General features: G+C 38.4%; 1 protein-coding gene across 2 annotated transcripts in view; it reads right to left on the bottom strand.

The window, feature by feature from the left end:
* The window catches only part of LOC139960662 (TATA-binding protein-associated factor 172-like), a 46,745-nt gene that overhangs the window by 29,353 nt on the left and 3,516 nt on the right, over positions 1-13,876 (bottom strand). For both annotated transcript variants that reach the window (XM_071959213.1, XM_071959211.1), the window contains exons 4-17: positions 13,653-13,767; positions 13,174-13,320; positions 12,643-12,809; positions 11,228-11,367; positions 10,155-10,242; positions 9,596-9,754; positions 8,691-8,786; positions 7,368-7,544; positions 6,384-6,524; positions 4,948-5,220; positions 4,159-4,266; positions 2,938-3,087; positions 1,752-1,906; positions 786-951 (exon numbers count right to left, since the gene is read on the bottom strand). In XM_071959213.1, coding sequence (XP_071815314.1) covers positions 786-951; positions 1,752-1,906; positions 2,938-3,087; positions 4,159-4,266; positions 4,948-5,220; positions 6,384-6,524; positions 7,368-7,544; positions 8,691-8,786; positions 9,596-9,754; positions 10,155-10,242; positions 11,228-11,367; positions 12,643-12,809; positions 13,174-13,320; positions 13,653-13,767 — 2,082 coding nt within the window. The remainder of the gene's footprint in view (positions 1-785; positions 952-1,751; positions 1,907-2,937; positions 3,088-4,158; positions 4,267-4,947; positions 5,221-6,383; positions 6,525-7,367; positions 7,545-8,690; positions 8,787-9,595; positions 9,755-10,154; positions 10,243-11,227; positions 11,368-12,642; positions 12,810-13,173; positions 13,321-13,652; positions 13,768-13,876) is intronic.

The raw sequence follows: 13,876 nt of genomic DNA, 5'->3' as shown, positions 1-13,876 counted from the left end.
TTGTAACTTACTCTTCGTCTTGGGTTGCAATCCAATTTTTAGCTCATGCAGTTTTAGCTCATGCATTTCATTATTCTTCTTTTTTCTTAAATATGAAAGAACTTTTCAGATGTGGGGAAATCGTGGAATTTCTCCTGATTGAAAATCCCACCTTGCAGGTCAGGAGTCTAACCCACAACCTCCCAGATTCTAGGTTTCAATGGATTCATTGCTTTGTAAGCCAACACCTCTATCTACTCGAGTAAAGCAATTGTTTTGAGAAGTCACAAGAAAACCGATGGTAATTAAATGATGAGGCATTTGATAGTTACACATGTATAGATCAGGGATGTGCTCACACTGGGCGGCACCGGGCGGCTGCGCCCAGCAGTTCTGAATGCCGCCCAGCACAAACAGTATTTTAAACATTTCACTCGGCACTTTTTTTAAGATAATTTAACAAATTTTACCATAACCAAAATCTGGGAGAATACATGGCACAGAATAGGAAAATAGCACCACCTAAGCATACTTCATGTGCAAAATTTGTCCAGTGTGGAGGGGGTACCCCATCCATGAGATCCCTCTCCCAGTTTGTGGATCACACTACCGCACAATCTGCCCGGCACTCAAATATTCCTGAGCACATCTCTGATATATATTCACTACGGGTCAGACTTCCAGAGTAACTCAAATATTAAATAATAATTATATTTCATTTAAAAGTTACTGCTCGGTTGACAGGAAGCCAACGAGAATTCTTAAGTGAATCTATAGATTGCTGTTGACAAACAATTTTAAAATACCTTCTGTGTCTCGGCCCATGCGTCGATGACGAGAGCTATGACAATTATCTGTACAGATGACTTGAACTTGAGATGATATGCTAGGACTTCCCCCAGTGTCTTCAGAATGTCCTCAGAGCTAGGTGATTCCTCTCGGCTCAGGGCAGCCGAGAGATGTCCCAACAGTCTGAAGGGAGATGAGAAATGCATCGTTTGGAAGAGAACAGGTATAATCGGCTAAAAAAAAACGGGGCTTATTGAGCTTTGTGACATGGGGAATATCAATCATGTGATCTAGTTAACTGAGATCATTTGTTTAAAATAAATACTCAATTCTTTTGATGTTTAATGGACAGATGTTAGCCACAGGATTAGGAGTCTGTCCTCCAGGTTTTACTGTTGTTTCTATCAATGGAGGAATTTACACACTAACAAAGTGAGAGTGACCTTTGTAGGAGAAAATTCACAGACTTAATCGACTGAACATTTAGTGTTAAACTGAGATTTTAATGGATTCACAAACTGACAAATTTAAGAGTGCCAAATTCGTTTATCAGCCACAAATTGTGTTAAACCATGACAATTCATCAAGAATAACATATTGACATGTTTGCACTAAGCTGGAATGAGTTCAACTCATTACTTCATTGTAAGGTCCAGTGGAGTCATTAATAACTACCAGTGCCTTTCCTCACTTCAGTAGAGTCATTGACTCAAGTCACTGTATTATCTCCTTGGGGAAAAGGTCATTTCTCTCTTTAACATTAGTGACTAAAGTAATGACTTGTTACAACACAATTTGCACATGGAAAAGGTCTTAAGGAATCCCTCCAACACAAAGCACTTTGTTTATCCAGCCACATGCAAGTTCGCCACTGTCTCGCTTGTCTCAGAGTAAGAGAAACACTGCTATTAAAAATTAAGGACAAGTTTCAGACTACAGTTAATGAATCTTGCCTCCCTGAAGCCATCTCTATTGATACCAACCTGCAAGCATTTAGTCTAGTCTGTAATACCCGTGACAGTCTGTCTTCACTGGAGTTTGAAAGACCTGGATCTCCTGCGATATAGTAAACATCGTTCTCGGTAGATGCCGGCTGCTGTCGGTTTCCTTTTAAGTTACCTTTGGCAGCTTCTCTCACCTATTGACGTTAAGTACAAAACAGAAAGATAACATATGACAAATCAAATACTGCAATAGTACTCACTATTGCAGAAGAACAAGTTTGTGAAGGCAAAAAATGGGAGGGGGGTAGGAGGGAGGGAGTGAGAGGAGGAGAGAGGCAGGAGTGAGGGGGATTAGGAGAAGGGTGGACAAGGAGAATGAGGAAATAAGAGGGTTTTTCTAAAACACAGTATTGAGATTTTATCAATTTGATATTCTACTAAAAACATGGAATACTGTGTTGCACATTTTTCATTTAAATTACAAATCAAAAGTATTGATACAAAAGGAATAACAAAGCATAACACAGCATAATGTAATGGTAATTGAATGTAGGGTAACATACCACAAAGTAAATGTAATGTGACAAATTGTAATATAGCTTTTACTATGAGATACACTTTGGCAATGGGGCTCTCCAGAGATTATACAGAGGGCGCTGTCATATTGGTCCTAATTTGCATAATCCTCACTGTTCTCTGTCTTAAAGTAACATGATCGTGTGTAAGTGCTCACAAGCGTGCTATCACGCCATATAACCGTGCATAGGGTAACACAGGGTGATTCACTGGTTCAAGGTTACGCTTGTGTAGTTAAGTCAACTTAAGGTGCTTCAAGCATAATTAGTTTGACTTGAAACTTCCAAAATGGCCTACCAAAAGATCCTTTCTTCAATCCTTACAAAATGAAATATGTACATACTACTAGTGATCAACTCACTGTACCATTATGATTTACAGAGAGAGAATGCTGCTTGTCAAGTCTTGTACAGTTAGGACCGATAAAACAGCGCCCTTTGTTGAGTTTTGGGTGCAGCTGGAGAGACCCATTGAATTACATTACATTACCCATTGAGATACAGCTTTGATTAAATATTAAATGATATTTTCAATTGTCTTGTTTTTTATCAGGTGTATTGATCGGTAAAAATTGTTATCGGTAAAATTCAATATCTTAAAAACCACAGCAAAGCTCTTAAGGGCTATTTGGGCAATCGTGTCTGCTTACCCTGGTTTTGTGCTTGGCTAATATCAGCATTGGTGTGTCAATAGGAATGCCAGGTGGCTGCATGGCTAGACACAGCCACATGTTGTACAAGGGTAGTGCCTCTGTGGACAGGTCAGCCACAGATACGTTGTCCAACAAGGCATCCCAAACCTGTTAATGTACAATGAGAAATGTTACATAAAAACATCACAAAAATGTCATATTTTATAATTACTGCCAATTTAGTTTATAACTGACTGCCACACAAGATCAGAACAATAAACACTACAGGTTGTAAAATGCTCGTCACCTGTTATGATTTTATTTTCAAAATGCCACCTCTTTGACATGATGTATGCAGTGGCAGGTGCAAACGGGAGTGGGGGGGGGGGGGGGCTGGGGTAGCCATGCCTCTTCCCCACCTTCCATGGTAAGTCACAGGGTTTTTTACACTGCTGTGTGTACAACCACTTTCCAACCTCACACCAAAAATTAAAAGTTTATTAGCACATACTTGCATTTAGAGCTAATTATAAACCTAATTTATATAGTCTCATAATGCCTCATCATGTACCTCATAATGCCTCATAAATATACCTCATAATGCACCTGTAAATTTCTAAAATGTAAAATTTTTCCGGATGAGGACCTGGGAGTGCCGAGTCTTCCAATTTGACAGGTGTTTCCTTTACAATCACCAATTTTCTTATCAAATGTGTAGCATGTGTTTGCATTTAAACAGCATCTTCAGCTTTATTGGTACATTAAATATGACTATGCGCACAAAAGTTTTTGTTGAGAAATGACCCTTAAAACATATGTGGCTTTTCAAGGAAAGTGGCTGGATTACTTAGTCTAACACAAAGACAGTTCGGTCAGTTCCTTAGGCAAACATTTATCGGCTCAAATGATGTTTGCAATGTGTTACAAATTTGCCAAGGATAAATGGTGTAGAATTCATCCAAGGATGATATTAAAAAAAACATGTTTTGATCCAGTTATTAGAGTTTACAAAACATTGGGTTGACATAAACATTCAGGGCTTTGCTGAGGAGCAAAACATCACCAGCAAGATAGTCTGAAAGGAACATTCCAGAGATTTAACATATTTAAAAATTAAATATCTTGAAAGCCGGAAGAGCTACAGAAACATTACTAGTATTCAAACTTTTCTTTTTTCTTGGACTATGACAATTCACAACGAACATTGGTATTCTAGAACTGAAATTCCAGTCTTCTAACCTTTTCAATCGTTTGCACAATGTCACCTGATGTTTCCAGAATGCACCTTTGGAAGATGTGCCTGAGGGCTTCGGACAAAATCGGCTTGAGCCAAGACTTTGAAGGTTTCTGAAATTAAAAAAAGCATTTTGAGACTCAATGTTGGTATGCAAAATGCTAAAGCTGTACAGGTAATACCGCCAAATCACTTGAAAAATTTAATGAACATTTTCCAACACAAAGAGGGTTTTATCAACTGAATTTTCTGGATTTTCCTCAATCACAAAGTTTTCAAAACTGGGGCATATTTAGAACTTTACCACCACTATCTTTTTCTTCCCTCTTTTCCTTTCTTAGGGGTGGGGGTGGGAAGCGAGAAGTGACCAGGGCATCTCTAAGGTTCGACAACAAACAAAGGGCATGATTTTTCCAGCAAACTGCACAATTTCACTGACAACTTTCACTATGATCCAACCTCATGCCTATAATATATTTGAAAACAACTCGGAAATTGCTGTATCAAACATTTCCGGACAATTTTGTGTCTTATAATATTTTGGAAAAATCATTACCCCCCCAAAGGTGATGCAAGGGGAGGGTGAGGGGGCATGGAAAGAAGCTTACTTTAGCTTCAAATAAGTTACTAATTTTCACCATATTGCTAGTAACTTATGCCACCTCAATGTAGACACAAACAACAACTCAACAAAGAAACAGAACCTAGATTAATTTCGTTATAATTTTGAAAGTCTTATCGGAAGATGGAATATGAAATATGCCAAAAAGTGCTCTTTCTTCTCAAAACCTCACCTCGTTTCCAGAGCTGACTAACGCCAGAAGTGTATTGAGAGAAGCCGTCCTAACTGAAGTACTGTTATGAGACAGAAAAGGCCACAGTCTGGTAACCAACTCAGTTTGCCTCTGAGCGCCTGGCTCTCTGTTGTCATGGTAACCACTGCCCTCACTACCACTGTTTGGATGGGAGAGTAGTGCTGCCAACAGCATCATGATGCTACTGGTGGATGCAGTGAGATCATCGAGGTCCAATAACGTATCCCAGAGGATGGTAAATATCGGAGGCAGCTGTTTGAAAAGGGATATAAAAGAGAATACAAAAGGGAGTAACTTTTCTGGAGAAAAAGCATCCATTTTGATCAGAGGCTTATACCCTTACATTTAATAGTTGCATCAAGAATGATATTTCTGTGCACAAACCATTTAGCATAGTTTCATAGATCTTAGGGTGGTGGGGGATGCTCAGTCAAGTACTTCAATCTGAGAACCAAAGTACCAAAGTCCGAGTACCGGTTTTAAGGATCCGAATACAGAACACCAACATCCGAAAACAGCATCTTATAAACCAAGTACCAGTGAACAAATACTTTTCATTGTCGTATCTACATAGATTTAGTTATTTGCAATAGTCCCTTCCAAGTATCATATCTATATAACACCACACACTTCGTAAGATCCCAATATGGCAACCACTTTAAATGATCAGATAGCTAATCCAAGTAGTAAACAAAAGCCATTTAATATTACATAATGCCTCTCCATCTGATTCTTCCAAGCTCAACATTCATCCAAGTATTTTTTGAGTAATTTTATTTTAATTCACTAAATATCAAAGAACCATTCCCTAATAAGTGCACATTTATTGTCACTGTAAGCAAGTGACATAACAGTGGAATCGTTACATTGTTTGGATCTTGTTATTATTTGCCAAGTACGGAATGTCTCAATATTTTCTGGCGCAAATTTGTAATAGTCGTCTACTAAAACTAAATTTCAATTCGGACGACCAACGTCAGCTTTGAATGTCGTCTGACAGACGTTTACTTCAAATTCAGATTGCATTGTAATTAAATACCCTGAAATAGGTAAAATGATACATTGGTACCACCCCAAAGCTGCTGTTCTATTCACCAAACCTACCCATCTCTCTTCAATGTACAGGTTGGTCACTGCTATTTTGCTACATTTTTTTCAGGCTATGGTTGGGAAGGGACATTTCCAGTTGCAAGGACTGATGTAAGGGGAGGGGGAGAGGTTTCTTCTTTGGGTGGGGAACAAGAGTATTTCCTCAAGGGAGCATTTATATAGATGGACAAGGTTTCCTCCGGGTAAAGGGGACGTGCTCTGCTTGAGACAGGACATTTCAAGGTGCATGATCTGATATCAGCTAATGATTGGACGGAGCAAAGTGAGAAATATTCAGTGTAATGAGAGGCCTCATCAAGGCTCACCTGGTCTGGATAAGATTTCGTAAGTATACCAGTGACTGGGATGAGGGCAGCGGCCGCCACTGCACGTACGTCGTCGTCGACATCCTGCAGACCGCTGACGATAAACGGTAGGCAAACTCTGAGCAACTCATCTGTCATTTCCTGTGAATATCAATATTAAAACTGAGTCAATTAAAACTGAAACTATACAGAGAAGATAAAAAAACTGGGATGATTCTTCATAGCTGTCAGAGATTGTTCATGAGGACTGCATCATGACCCCTCCTGGTCACGTCCCTTAAATTTCAAAAGCATTTGGCAACTGGCGTGTATTACTGAAATTTAGTTACTCATTCATGCTTTATATCATGACTTTTGGATTATTGAACAACATATACATTCTTGTCTTCAACACTGTGATAAAACATGCTAGAAGGATTCGATCTGTATTCAGCAGATTTTAAGACGTACAGATCTTTAATTTTACTACATACATATATTGAGTTAAACCAGAGATATCTGAAGTTAAAGTAGCCTACACCACATAGTCAATCACTTTAGTAGGTGCACCTCTTCAAATAGATGGCAGGCTGGCACCCTAAAGATGACATGGCAGTACTTTAATGCAACTTCTATAACCATAACATCTAGGATATATAAAGTTGCATTTGCATCCTGCACACAAATATGTGACTTACTACCATAGGGGAACTCTATATACAACACCAAAAAACAGTTTGTACCCAAATACAGCTGTAATATTAAGCATAATCACCAAATTCATAAAGAATAATACAAAACCAGGGACATACCATGATAAGGAAACACTTTGTACAAGAACATCAACATGACAAAGTTTCTAACCGAAAAAGCCACAAAATATTTGCAACGTTAAGCATAGGCTTCAAATTTCAATGTAGCTTAGTGAGTTAGGCAATCTAATTTAACACTGAATATTGTTCTTGAAACTGACATATATTTGGCGTCTCGACCCTAGTTGCTAACCTCTCTGACTGCTAGCAGATACTTCAAGCCCAGTAGCCCCCCGTGCCTCGTCTCCCATTGCGGTTGTTCTTGAAGTTTTAGTAAAATTGACATCACACCGTGCACTCCCACAGGTGTCATGTGATGCAGAATGACCCCCAGACCCTGAGCGCATGTTTCCCTGACAGGAGCTACAACCTGAAACAAACAAATAAAGACATAGAACAGTTTAGTCTTGAAATTTTGTGTAGCATTTTCAAAGGCTCTGAATTTGTTTTCTTACTTGGAATAAGTATAGTTCCTGTGTAGAACACTGCTGTACATCTTTACACTTTCATATAGCAACTCTACCATTTTTATAACATTTTGCAATGCAATAATGAATAGATTATTTCTTGAAAGATTTTATGTGGAAAAAAAATCAACTTGTCTGTTACCTTATTAAGATATTAAGATATAAAATGTTGTTTTCCTTCTGATTTCATTGTGATACCTTAGATGTGAATGGGTGATTTCAGCATGTTCATTTCATAAAAATGTTCACTATCTCAGTGGTTTAAGACACTCCAGTTTATCAAAGAATAACTATACATTCAAAATACAGCATTTGGTACAATGGAGGGTGCTCATATGCAAAATGGTACCTTTTTTTTTGCAACTTTTGAAGCGATGTGAATAACTTTGGACTGTTTCGGTTGTACTACAAATACATATGATATATTTATGTACTGTACACTAGGTATTTCTGTAATATTCTGTCTGCCAGTGGGGCTTTGAAACCCCCCCCCCACCCGATTTTATCCTATGGGGCTAAAGCTCCCAGAGGTTTACTGGTTGTGCCCCTGGGTACAGCAATGTAGCTACAAGCATTGATCTGTCTCCCTGTTCTCGATAGCACTTTAGTGACTGTTGCAGATTAAACAATGTTAAAGTAGTTTGAAATTTCATCGCACGTATTTCAGTAAAGTCTACACCAGCAAACTTGGTACTTTTAAGAATGAAGTTGGTCCAGACCAGAGCGTAACCAGGAGTGCTGTCACCGATGGACCCATAAGTAATTGTTATATTGATTTTATTATGCCTAAGTTCAAGTTAAAGAGGAACTTCAGTCTGTGTAGAAATAATACAATCAGAACATTAATCTGCTTTTTGACAGAATTTGGCATTTTCACTTTTCAATTTTTACACATGCTATTGTGTTTTATTGTTTTTGTGCTGCGGCTAATTACACTTGAGTATACTGTGGAGACTAAAGGGCCCCTTAATATTTTCTTGTACTACCTAATGTTGTTTCTTTTTTCTCCAGGGGTTTTCTCTTATTTATACTGTTTATATATTACAAACCTCATCGGAAACAAAATCGCCAAATCTATCTAGGGCTAGCACACACATCAACCTTAAGGCCATATCTTCCAGCCAAGAATGATTAAGAGCATCTTGCTGCCAGAAACAAAAGAAGAAACAATTTAAAGAAAGTTATTAACACAATTTTTGATACTTTTCTTTGAAACAAGATAATATTCTGCAATATTTTTCTAAAAGCAATGGCTCTAAAAACTTGTGAATTTCTTTTTCCATAGCAGGGTGACTTGAATTCATACACTAGACCTGTAGATGGGAAAATGGATGGATATGACTTGATTCGACTGCAATATTAAGCGACATGTTACAAGCAAAATTTGAATTTGTTGTTGCAATATTTGCAATCCATTAAGATATTGTTGACTGCACTCATGGAATTTAATTAATAGAAAACAACTTTTTCGAACAAAGAAGACCGTGCAAATTGTAGCAGCTTCTTGACAACATGAGAGTTTTGTTCAACTTTCTTTTTATGCTGAAAAGTCAACTACACCATCCTCCTCAAGAAATATATAACTTGCAAATGATTGGAAATTGTTAGCCCTTAAGCCAAACCGAGAATCCACACTTTTCGACTGGCTACTTTGTAAACTGTAGGTATTTTTAGAATGAATACCGGATGCCTTATTACAGTGAAAATGATCAAATGCATACAGCCCTTAAAGTGGGGATTAATCATGACTGGATTAAAAATGGCAATTTCCTATTTGGTGAGCATATGTTTGGGGTGGGGTGGGTTGAGAGGGGTGGGGTTGGTTGAGAGGGTGGGATGGGTAGAGCTGGAATGAGCTGGGAGGGGGCTGGGATGTGTTGCAGAGGGAAGGAGATCAACGACAAGAAAGCTGAACAGCTCTTTTGCAGTTCCCTTGAAAACTTGAAACTATCACCTGGTCCAGGGGGTACTGCACCGATCTGCCTGCACTCTGCCCGTGTGTTTTCACGACTTCTCGAATTCCTGTTGCGGCCCCGTGCCTTATCTCCCACGACGAATGGAAGAGATCGCAGCTGAGTTGCTCACAGAAGGATGTGAAGCACCATTCACCAGGCTAAAAATAGATGCAACCAATTGAAAAATGATCTTTAACAAACAAACATATGAAAAATCTCAAATGCACAAGAACACTGTGTTAAAACAACATACACATCTTGCTATTGCTTGTATTAAAAGAAAGCAGTTGTATAAATGTTTCATTACAAACATTTGCAGAGTTTTTCGTCAATATTAGATACATCTAGACAAATTTATGTGTGAAAATCCATAGATTAATTAACTGGTCAACCAAATTAGCATTTTTAGTTTTGAATTACTTTCCTGTTAATTAATGATGTACTACTATAATTAGCAATACAATTAAGTTGGGAGTAGGAAGCAAGGTGATCCCTCTCCTAGAACTATCCCTTCCCCCTATCTACCCCTCTCATCCACACCCCTGGTCCTTAACATACCTCTTCTTGGAAAGCGGTCCCATCTACTTGTTCGACGCTCAGTTTAGCCTTCTTATTCGGAGGAGCCGAAGATGACTTGTCAACTAAGCTGGTTTTAAGAACAATTGAAACGTTTGGAAACAAATGCTTGAATGATCTGAAAACACTACTTGTGAAATTGTATAAAAATTGTTATAAGTAAATTGTATGTTATCTTTTGATTTATTGCACATAAAGGATATAAGCAGAACTACAGTAAGCAAACATACTCTTTCAGATGGAGGATCCTCCCTCTAAGTATAAGACAAATCATATTCCCATCTCCTTCCCCTTCCGTCCCTCTTGTCCCACTCCCTCCTCCCTGTCCTCATGCCTCTCCCTTCCCATCTCCTGCCTTCCCTCTCTCACCCTGACATTCCATACCCCTTCCTGTAACAATACCCTCTTGTACCCATCCCCCCCCTCCTTACCATGCCTTGTCTTCCATCTCCTGCCCCTCCCTGATATCACCATCTTCTTCCCATACCACCCCCTTCCTGTGCCCATCCTGTCCCCTCCCCTAACCATCTCTCCACTCTCCTTTCAGATTCCATATGCTCAGTCTAATAGCTACTATCTTTGTCAGACATAAGAACAGCTTACTACAAGCTATGAAATATGATATTGTATTCAACACATCTGTGTAGTAATGAAAGATGCAATTTAAAGGCACCTGTGGCAAACGATGTGCATATAAACCGTGTGATTACCAGATGCAAAATGCAAACATCAGGTTATTTCTGTCCTTCACTTAATACATGTCCAAAGTTACTTAAGAATACCTGACTATGTAAAACTATGTAAAACAATGCTGAAATATGTTATAGAATAGACACGATTAAGAAACTCATAATTCTTAAAGATTTCTTCCAAGCTCAACCGTACTTCCCTGAAAAGGTCACATTTTCAGCAGTAAGATATGATAATTTGTTTCCTCCATATCGATACATAAAAATAACAATCAAATTTGATGCAAAAGTCATAAAACACCTGCCAATGCCAAGACAGGGTTTCAGGCTAGTTAGGTTCCATTAAATGAATAGTAGCTGTCTAACCTGGTGCTCTGCATCTCCCCATCCCTAGAGCGTTGTTTAGCGAGAACTTTGGCACGACGTTTGGCTCTATTCTTTTCCCTAGAGCTCATGCCAGGATTGATGTTGGCCATTTCCTTGGCAATCAAATCTGCTGTATTTTCCTGTTAAATGAAGAGTATTCTGGTCAGCATACCATCAATGATATCACACACACAAAATCTAGCACTTTAATTCCCTTTAAGACTCAAGTGGTGTGTATTCACATAAAACATGTTATGCCCATGCTTCATGGCAAACGCCATTGCTACTATAAGCACACCTATAAATATCACCAGTGTTGCAGATGAACTTGGAATAAAAAACACAGGCTGTGTTTGTCTTGGAACCTGCACATTAAATACATACCCATAACCAATTTTGTCTAATCTGCCTTAACTTTCTTGAATTTTACACGTCCATGAACACTATATATATTTAGTAAAATTCACTACTAAATATTCATGTAAAATCTTGACAATATTAAACATAATTTTGTTCCAGCTCTATGCTTTGCTTTAAATACATCACATTCCCTCTGGGCTTGGGGAAAATTTCAGAGCAGAATATATTTGATATAATCTTAAACAACATTTCTTTCTTTTGAAAGCAGATATACTAGAGAGGCCATTTTAGTATGACAAAACATGGTAGAATATGAGACAATGAAATCAAATGGAAGATTATCGATTCCAGTTTTGGTCAGCCATCACAAGTTTTCATGTGTTTTCCCCAGTGCTCTTCAGTTTTACCATCTGAAATGGTTTTCAACTAACAGATATAAAAACAAAGTATGCCAAAAAAATAATAATGAAATGGAAAACAATCTGATATGAAGTATAAAATAATAACTACAAATTGACTTGAACATCCTTCCCACATGCATGTGTAACTTTCATGGCGGTTGAGTTAACAGTAATGATCCACTGCTGTTGATTTCACTACATACATATAGCAGCTAAACTCGTTGAAAAACTTGTATGATATACCTTCTAATATTATCCTTAGTTCTCTTCACTGGTTCCCTCTTGAATTTCAGATCATTTGAGATATTAACTAGTGTGTTTCAATCATTGCACAAAGAAGCTTTGTATTACCTGCTCGAACACATTTGCACTTTCTATAAATAAGCTGTATTGGCTACACTCCAATGAATCTCCTGCTATCTACATCCCTAGAACCAAATATAAGACTCTGAGGAATCCTTGCTTCCACTATGCAGGACCTAACCTTTGAAATTAACTTCCCCACCTCTAAATGTTTCATTGTTCAAGTCCCAAGCTCAAAACACACTTCTTTTATATTCCTTTCAGTTATTTTAAGCTCTAACTTTATTTCTTGTTATTGTAAATTGCATTCCAATGTTTGGCAGATTCCTGTGCTATAGTGTGGACACTCACCAACAGGTTGGACTGCGTCTTCTGTTCCGTGCTCGTCTTTCTGACTAACAGATCATCATCGTTGAACAGATCGTTAGTTTCCATTCCGAGTGCTCCCGCCATACCCAGGCCCAGTCTCTTCTGTAACATCTTCTTTTGCGTTTGTAGTCGTTCCTTCGGGTCCATGCCTGCAGGTGTAAAGAGAGACTCATTGATGTTCAATCGAAAATGCTGGGCATAAAAATAATAGACTCCTGCTTCCCAACAGGTTTAGCTGTCCTTTGAATATCAACGACATTGGCGATGTGCAATCCGGTGCTAGTTTCTGGCTCTACGATGTCTTTCGACTTCAAGGTAAATGAAAAGTTGCTTTGACGTAGCTGCTTATGATAGAACAAAACTTTACAATTCAATTCAATTCAATTTCTTTATTTCAGTATAAATTATAAAAAAATTTAAATAGGACACAAAAAGATGATACATAAAAGACGTAAAAATGTACAATCATGAAAGCATGAACAAATAAGAATACAAGAACAGATTGACATTTACCGGTATCTAGATCTTGTTCGTATTCTGTTCCGGCTGAACCGAGAAGCGAGGTTCCATTCTCCATAACTTTGGCCACGTTGAACTTTGAGAACTCCAAACGATCTGCAGGATCTCGTTCCATTGGAACTGGACTGCTCTCGGCAGATTCTGCAACATGGAAGCAGGCGAAATAATCAGTCTCTGATTAAAATGCAATGTTTTGAAAGAGAACGAAATCTTCCTTCAACAAGAACAAAATAGATCTCAAATTTGCAAACTATGTTTGTTATCGCTATATTTGTATATAGGCACGGTGTAACTAGAAATTAAGGGGGCAGGAAAGGTGAGAGGGAGGAGGGGTAGGAAAGCTAAGAGGGTCGGCTATGCCTCATGGGGGGAGGGGGGTCCTTCCTGAAATTGATAATGCAGGCTCACACAGCAGCAGGTAAGGATGGGGAGGATTGGGGTAGCAGAGAGGTCTCAATGCAGGTTATAGTTACCTTTCTTGATCTGTTTGATCGGTCGCCATTGTGGTACATTCTTTGCTACGGCTTCCACAGCACAGCCGGCAGCTATCCTGGAATCCCAAGACTCACTTCTCAGGTACACATGAACCTAAAAATGGATAACACATAAAACTTTTTAATTTCACAGTCAAGATTGAATCATATCAAGATTTTCATCCTTTTGTTATGTGGGAAGCAAATGAAGCTTTGTGTTACAA

The sequence above is a fragment of the Apostichopus japonicus genome, chromosome 19, assembly GCF_037975245.1.
Source record: "Apostichopus japonicus isolate 1M-3 chromosome 19, ASM3797524v1, whole genome shotgun sequence".
Classification (NCBI taxonomy): Eukaryota; Metazoa; Echinodermata; class Holothuroidea; order Aspidochirotida; family Stichopodidae; genus Apostichopus; species Apostichopus japonicus.
Note: the sequence above shows the minus strand (reverse complement) of the source record. Positions and strands in the feature narration are given on the sequence as shown.